Here is an 8,953-nt window from a genome sequence, read left to right as displayed (position 1 = left end):
TTTGATTTGTTGAGCTTATAAATAACAACTGAATGTTCCAGATAAATTTCGTGATGATTTCTTGTTTTGACTTCTCTCACTAATATTCAATAATTGAATAAGATATATTATATGTTTCATCAATCTATTTTATTTACATACTAGTTTGAGGCTCGTGTATTATACGGGTAGTTCTTAAAAATACAATATTTAATAAATAATCAGTATACAAGAAACAATAAACTCGTTAAACACTATTAACACAATTGTTGTAGAATAGTCTTTAAAACAATTTTAAAGTAAAAGATAATTATAAATATCAAATGCTTGAAAAAAAATATGAAGCAAATATTAAATTAACAAATTTTGAAGTAAAAATTCTAAGAATTGTAACTATTATTTTATTAATATAAATTTGTTAAAAATGTGAGATTTAATGTGGAGTGACAAGTGGCAAAACTTGTAGGCTTTTATTAGAGAGTATAGATTTCTGGCACTAGTTCGATGTAAGAGATATGCATATTTCTTGCAAATCAAAGTTATTAGTTCTTAGTTTTTTTTTATTTTTGTTTTTTTTTTCTAAAATGTATAGAGGACCCTTTTTTATTATTATTATTATTATTATTATTATTATTATTATTATTATTATTTTCAAGGGTATTTCATCTCATTTCTCTCCTGAACTTATATATATATATATATATATACCTTAAACGTGTTTTTTAGATTGAAATAAACAAATCTAGTTATATAAACTATTCAAAATTTTATAAATATTTAAGAATTTTATTAATTAAAATATACTGTTTAGACTAATAAAATAATAGTAAATCTTTGTAATATTAAACTTTTGTTAGAATGCACCCAATCATCGAATCTCGAACCTTTATCTAATCTTAGTTCCGTTATTTAAATTATATTTATTTCCTCAATTATTGTAATTAGGATTCTCGTCGGTAAATCCCGAAGAGCTTGACTTACTGCTTTCTTATAACCTATTCATTATCTCTTGCTTAATCGCTAAGGTGAATAATCACTCCCCTTTTCACTTATTTTAAATCCTTTTCGGGACATATGTGTATTTACAGTATTTGTCTATTATCTAGTATTCAAAACTGCAACTATTTAATCATTGTGTGTTTATCAGTTTATGCATAATTTGCTATTTGCTTACTTGTTTTATTTGAATACATTTCGGAGAGGTCCAACATATTCTCATTATAGTATGATCATACGACTGTCGTAGTGGCCATCGTCCAGTTCATCCAGCATCGAGCTTACCGACAACTCATTTTTGGTAACCAATGCCCGACACATGGCAACGGTTTAGCCCTATCTTTATATTTGTGTGATTTGTTTATATGCTATAGTTTAACTGTTTATTCTCATACAGTTTGCATCTTTCTTTATTTATTATATATTATTATTGTTGTGTCTTAAACTGGTGTTTTACTCACTTAACATGTGTTGTTGACAAACCTTTGTATTTTATACGCATATGCATGTTATTGTTTGAACTAGTTGCAAGATTTGGTGAAGCCTTGGTGAAGAATTTAAGTTAGAAAAATTTTAATCAAGATAATTTGTGATATAAGTTGTATTGTTGTATGATTATGGATTTTGTACTTTTGTTTTATTCGATGTAAGCCAGCAAAATAATTGGTTCGACCCTGATGAGTACGCAATTTATTCATAATTTCAAATAACTGTAACATCTTTCCTTAAAACATAGAGCTAAAACACACATGAAAGAAATTAGATACACCCATATAACTAATTGAAGTCGTTTATTTAAAGACAATATTTTTATTATTTTTTTTCAATGTAATTTAATCCATCGTAACATGCCAACTCGATCGTTTAACTTAAAAAACTAACAGATCTATGAAGAATGAAATAAAAATGAAAACATAAAGGATGGTCGGATGATTTTTAAGCATTAAAATACGAAGGCGTTACTTAGTTGGTCGTTACAAAATAAAAATTAAAAAAAAAATAAAATAAACTCTTTACGGGTTGCACGGAAGCCCATAAACATAAATGGATTAAGCTGTGGAGTTGGGCCTGAGTCATTCGTTTCACATCATATTAAATGAAGATTTCCGGTTCATTCTTTTTAGGGTTTCAAGTTTCAATGGGAGAGACTTGCATGACGATGTAATGTAATTGAGCAGATACTGATTGGATGTCAAAGATCAGAATCGTTACAAGTCATGGTATTCTTTAATCACATGTCATAATCTGAAAATCATAGTTATAACAAAGATCGTATCATGATCATATTAATTAATGTTGGTTCTTCCAAATTCCAGTGGCCACTTTTCGTCGTTTGTTTGCATCTGCTCTTTTCGTGCTAAACTTATATATAGTAGGCAATCCGTTAACTTGATTATGATTCATTCATAGGCTGTTTATGTTTTTCGTTATAAAGTTGTAAGTCAAATTAAATGTGTGGAGTGATATTGGAGAAGTGAACAATATATTCTTTCTTTAATAATTTATGCACTGGGTTATTAATTAGTAAAAGGGATGAAAACATGATGGAATCTTATGATTTATCCAAAGAGGAATTTAAAGAAACGCCCCTAGCTGATGCAAGATATATAGGTAGGAACCTGGTAATTATGAAAGAATGTTTGTGCATATTTGGGTGTAGATATACTCGTGCTAATAGCATATGGTTGATGAAAAGGTACAATGTAAAAGAATCATGAGAAAAGGTAAAGGTCTTGCATAATCATGAGATGAAATATGATATTGTGCAGTTTATGAGATTGGGATTACACAAAGCTAGATGCATTTTTTATGTTCAGTTCAATCGCTGCTAAGAGAATTGATACATAAAGCTCGCCCTTATAGGTTACGGGGCACTTCACTCGCTCAACACTCGTTCAAACCATCCACTCTTTCTTCACTCGCTAGGGAAAGATAAAGGATAGATGACTGAAAGTTCAGCTTAGAGATTGCTAAAACCTAGTCAGAGTAGGAGTTCCCATCCGCCGAGGCCTCCTTGCGTCATTTTTCTTGGGACTGGAACTGATTAGTTGCTTAGCCAAGGTCTGAACATTGTTCCACTTCCCTTGATGGGTTCCTCTTTATTCAACATGTGATGCGTCATGGTTTTCTTGTGCAGCTTTGGGAGTATATGGATGCCCCTATATTTGTGCACAACCTTGTATCTCCCCATGATACAAGCATGAAACCGTTTAAAGAACTCAACCATGGAAAGCTTGAATCTGATCATAAACATGTTCCAGAAGTTGCTAAAGGATCCGGAATTGATCAAAGGGTTTTGTGTTTTAAGTGAAAAGGTACATCTTGGTGCACCAAATGAACATATTCACTAAGTTGTTAAAAGAACCCGTAGCAGTTTTGATTGAAAAAGAGGGAACTTGCGGATCACTCTCAGGTACATGTCCCTGATCTTTTGTCGTTTTTCTTAGGTAAAAGTGTCTTATTATATTTTCCATCTATAATTAGTGTGTAATCTTGGTTTAGAAATTTATGTATAAACATCTCAAAGTAATCCAATTATTTGAATACAACGAATTGGAAGTCTTTCTAATTTATTTGTGCATGATTAAGTTCAAAGCTGGCTTTAAAACTTAATCGTTACGAGGCTCCGAACCATTAGGAGCGATGTCTTTTAACCAAACACGCTCTACCTCTTAGAGCATTCACAACTCATTCCCTAAATTTATACGAGAAGAGTTTGTAAATTATATGGTGGAGTTTTGAGTGGTTGTGAATGTAAATTAGGGGGTGTTTGGCTAAGCTTTTTCTTTTTGATTTTTTGCTATTAGAGGGGTAAAATGTCCAAAATACCCCTCCAAAAGCTCCAAATTAAAGTTTTTTTGCTTTTTGGATGGACATTTTGGACATTTTACCCCTCCAAAAGCAAAAAAGCAAAAACAAAAAGCTTAGCCAAACACCCTCTTAGAGGGTGGTAGTGATTTTTTATAAATTTTCGGAAACTTTGTTTGTCCCTATTATTTTTTTATATTTGTTGAATTGACTGTGAGTGTAATGATAAAAGTATAAAAAAATATTATTTAATTAGACATGAGAGAGAATTGTAGTGTTTTGTAGTGTAATTACAGAGATGCGGATGACAGACGGGTTGGGAATGCTCTTAGTGATTCATACCAACCTAACAACTAGGGGTGTTCATCGGGTCATCCCGATCGGGTTTCGGGTTAATCGGGTCGGGTTAGTCGGGTTTTTCTTAAAAATATTTAACCCTAAACCCGACCCTATTAAGGTTCGGGTTAGTCGGGTTCCGGTTATTCAGGTTTCGGGTTAGTCAGGTTAATCAGGTTGACCATGTTACTTTACAATTTTAAGTTGATTTTTAGTTTGTAACTCGTGGGTTGCAAAATTTCTCATTCCACTCAATTTTTAATTTCTTTCACAGGTACTTATCTTATAATTATGTATAGGCTCCGGACATGAACAAAGGCATGCCCGTGTTTGTTCATTAACTTTAAACGAACATGATCACGATTACTTAGTAGAACAAATATTTGTGTTCATGTTCGTTAGTTAAAAAATGAACATGTTCGTGTTTGTTTATGATCGTCCTTTAAAATTTAAACGAACAGTTCACGAACATAAATGAACACAATTAAACAAAGATAAATGAACATGATGGAACATGTGCATACATTAATGAACACAAACATACATAAACGAACATAAATGAACACATTTAAATGAACACATATTAACAAATATAAACATATTAGGGTGATATAATTTCTAAATGCAAATGATAGTTTTCTATTAATATGTAAACGAACATGAAAGAACGTAAACAAACTTAAATGAACGATCATAAACGAATGTTCACGAACATAGATGAACGAGTGAAACATTTGTTCATGTTCGTTCGTTTATTTTAAATGAACTACTAGTCGAACGGTTCATGAACAAAACGAATAAGTAACTTCTTTATAAAACTTTCAGTATTTTAGTGCTTATTTCACCTTTTCATTATTGTATTTGAAGTAAAGTATCATCACTAATCGGGTTAACCTGAAACCCGATTTTTTTTCCAAAAATGAACCCGAAACCCAACCCTATTAACAATTCGGGTTATTTGGGTCAACCCGATTAATACTTTTTGACCCTATCTAACCCTACCCGAATTAGTTTATTCGGGTTCAGGTCGGGTAAATCGAGTTCGGGTATTTTGGACACCCCTACTAACAACCCATAAAACAAAGGGAAAATGACCTAAATGGCCCATTTAACCAAACCAATTCCTTGACAAACCCCGTAAACTAAAAAATACCTAAAATGGCCATTTTCTAAACGGTAAGATCCACCATAATAGAACTAACATCTGACATATCTATCTGACACCCTTGCGTTTTTGAACCAACCACATATTGACACGTATACACTTAAACAGTCGGGCCGACCGATTAGCTTTGGCACCGTCTGTTTATTAAACAGTCGGCCAAGGGATCTATTCCGTTAATTGGGTGAAAATTCAAAATTTAAACGACAAAATAGATCCATTGGCTGGCCGTTTATCAAAACCGTCGGACCTTCATATCTATTCCGTTGGGTGAAAATTCAAAATCTAAAACAGAGGCCCGGACTAGGTATTAAAATGAGATGGCTCAACTCAGTAAAGTGGTTCAAACGTGAATGTACTATTATATTAGGCTGTCGAGTTGGGCTTGAACCCAAATTCCTTGGGGTTGAATCATATTAAAAGGCACCACCCATTTCCGATTTGTTAGGGTTTCAAGTTTCAATTCAATGGCAGAGCGTGACGATGGCATTGAGCAGATACTGTGACGATGGCATTGAGCAGATACCGTTACGATTGGGCCAAAGGATCTGAATCTTTACAAGAGTGTGTGTAAGTCATGGAATTCTTTAATCACAAGTCACCGTTTCATTAATTGTCATTTGAACCATAGCTATAATAAAGATCGTAACAACACTGAACTTGGCCATAGAAGAGTTATGCTATTCAACAATCCTCGTTTCTTGATATTTGATCGTCTTATTGGTTCTTCCAATGGCCTTGTTTGCTTCTCCACTTTTCGTGGTAATATGATGGTAGGCAACCCGTTGACTACAGAAATAAGGGATATAACCTATCGTCCTTATATCCGTTTATCGTGAATATTATGTTGGGGTTTTGGTTATGATTCTTCAAGAGATGACTACAAGCTCTTTGTTGGGTGTCTGAAAACTGGAATCTTTTTTCAAAGTGGTGTTTATTCATAAAAAAAAGGAAAATGGGGAAAGTAAAAAAAAAGGAAAATGGTGTATCTGTTGCTACCAGCAGCGGATTAGGAAGAACAAGTTTCAAAAACAAGTAGGATCCGCCATTGGCAATGGTGGATCAATCATTGAGACCTAATCTGTCACTGCCAATGGCAGATTAAGAAGAACAAGTTTACGACCCCGTTTTTCTTCCATTTTCTTCCGTTAACTTCAAACCCCCACCTAACTAAATTTTGTTTTTTACCTACTAATTATTACCCAACTAACTATAATGTTTTACCTACCCTGCACATGCATAAATCACAAGGGCTGCCATATGCATAGAAACATGCATGCCATACACATGCATAACTTTAATTTCTCACCTACCTACCCAACCAATTAACATTAATGTCTTCAACATTATTGATGCACCCCTGTTTCCTGCCACCAAGATCCGTACATTAGATGCACAAAGCTGCCAATTCAAGCATCAAAGCTGCCATGAGCATGAGGAAGAAGACGAGCAATAATTCAAACTAGAAAAAAAATTATCCTAATCCGCTGCCACCAATAGGGGATTAATGGTTTTATATTTTCTTCCTAATCCGCTGCCTCCAATAGCGGATTAAGGGTTTTTGTTTTCTTCCTAATCCGCCACTGTCAGGAGCGTATTAGGGTTTATTTTTTTCCCTTTTATCTTTTTAAGGTATTTAAATTAAAGAACCAATGTTTTATTGCACGTCGCTGGTAGCCCAGCTGGTAAGTAAATTAGTTACGGAAAGGGAGGTCGCGGGTTCAAACCCCTCCAGCCCGTTTTTTCGGTAACATTTTTTAAAATAACTTTCCACCATTTACTTTCCACTATACTTTTTTTTAAATAACTTTCCACCAATATGAATAACCGTTTTTTAAATCATTAATATTTTACCTACTTATTAATATTTTACCTACCCAACTAATAATATTTTGTTTTTTACCTACTTATTAATATTTTACCTACCCAACTAAACATAATTGATTTTTACCTTCTTACCTACACATGCAGGCTTCTGCCATCTTCAAAGTTGTCTTCAAAGCTCTTGCCATCTTCTTCAATGCATATCTTCAAAGCTGCCAAATCTGCATAATAAATAATTCAAAGACCCGTGAACAAAGCTGACCACCATCACATGCCTAAAATTCAAAGCTGCAACATGTAGGGTTTTCTAGAGGAAGAAGACGAACCAGAAAAAAAATATATTTTTTCCTAATCCGCTCCTACCAATGGCGGATTAGGTTTTAAAAAAAATTCTTCCTAATCCGCTCTTGCCAATGGCGGATTAGGGTTTAAAAAAATATTTCTAATATGCTATTGTGGAAAGAAGTATCAATCAATCAATCAAGCCCTGTATATCCCATCGCATAGCACGCTATCGGTAGGGTCAGCGGAGGGTGAGATGTAGGCAAGTCTTTCCTCTATCCTTGAGAATAGAGAGGCTGCTTCCAGAGAGACCCCCGGCTCATAAAGCTACCTACAGGTAAACAGAGTAAACATACATCCTGCAAGCAAAGACACTTAGCAATACATAGATAGCAAACCACCAAAAAAGCAAGAATATGTAACCTACCAAGAACAGGGCATAAGAATCAAAAAGCAGCATCCAACAAAAAATATACATAAACAACAGGGAGCCAAGCTAGCCAACTAGACCCTAAATACAAAGCTAAGCTAACTAGGGACCTTCCCCTAGAAGTCGCTAACCTTAATCCTACGTCTCCACGAATCTCTATCCTGAACCATGTAGAGAGGTGCAATTCTGTCAAGTCATGTCTAATTCTCTCATCCCAAGTCAATTTAGGCATGCCTCTACTCCTCTTTCCTTCCACAATGAAGGTTTCCACTACTCTAAATGGCGTTGTTGTCGGTCTCCTCTTCACATGCCCAAACCATCTCAATCTCCATTCCTTTATTTTCTCTGATATGCTAAATATTCCTAACCTTTCCCTAAAGACCTCATTTCTAATCCTATCTAATCTAGTGTGTCCGCACATCCACCTCAGCATTCTCATCTCTGCTACCTCCATTTTGCGCGCCTGTGTCTTCTTGATGGCCCAACAGTCTGTTCCATACAACATTGCAGGTCTAACTGCGACTCTATAAAATTTCCCCTTTAATTTAGATGGGAACCGCTTGTTGCACAAAACCCCACTGGCTGCTTTCCACCTACACCAGCCAGCTTGTATGCGGTGGGTTACGTCACTGTCTATCTCTCCATTGCTTTGGACAAACGATCCTAGATATTTAAACTTCGTTATCTGCAGAACCACCTGGTCCTCAATAGTGATCTGGGTGTCCTCGCTATCGCCAACACCACTGAAGTCACAACAAAGGTATTCTGTCTTGGAGCGACTAATTCTTAAACCTTTATCCTCTAAGGCTACACGCCACTCCTCCAGCCTTTCGTTCAAGCTTTGTTTAGTCTCAGCCACTAACACAATATCATCTGCAAAGAGCATGCACCATGGGACAGGCTCCTGAATCGACTTGGATAGCTCATCCATGACTACCGTGAAAAGAAACGGGCTTAACGCCGATCCTTGGTGTAGTCCCATCTTCACCGGGAAAAAATTAGTACCTCATACCGGCGCCTTTACACTAGCTTTAGTCCTGTCATACATATCTTTAATTAAGTCTATATACTTTCCAGGTACCCCTCTACCTTCTAAACTATCCCAAATTAGTCTACGTGGCACACTGTCATATGCT

The 8,953-nt window shown here is 35.0% G+C and overlaps 1 protein-coding gene across 1 annotated transcript; it reads right to left on the bottom strand.

Annotated features, from left to right (window-relative positions):
• Positions 1-7,240: 7,240 nt before the first annotated feature.
• On the bottom strand, positions 7,241-8,748 carry LOC143597557 (uncharacterized). Its single transcript, XM_077076038.1, has 2 exons — positions 8,415-8,748; positions 7,241-7,326 (listed from the first exon to the last, which is right to left on the bottom strand). The coding sequence occupies exons 1-2, from the start codon at positions 8,746-8,748 to the stop codon at positions 7,241-7,243; spliced, it is 420 nt and encodes a 139-aa protein (XP_076932153.1).
• Positions 8,749-8,953: the final 205 nt, after the last annotated feature.

Source organism: Bidens hawaiensis, unplaced genomic scaffold, assembly GCF_021521415.1.
Source record: "Bidens hawaiensis isolate Kalapana, Puna unplaced genomic scaffold, B.hawaiensis_p1.1 tig00048514_1, whole genome shotgun sequence".
Lineage (NCBI taxonomy): Eukaryota > Viridiplantae > Streptophyta > Magnoliopsida > Asterales > Asteraceae > Bidens > Bidens hawaiensis.
Note: the sequence above shows the minus strand (reverse complement) of the source record. Positions and strands in the feature narration are given on the sequence as shown.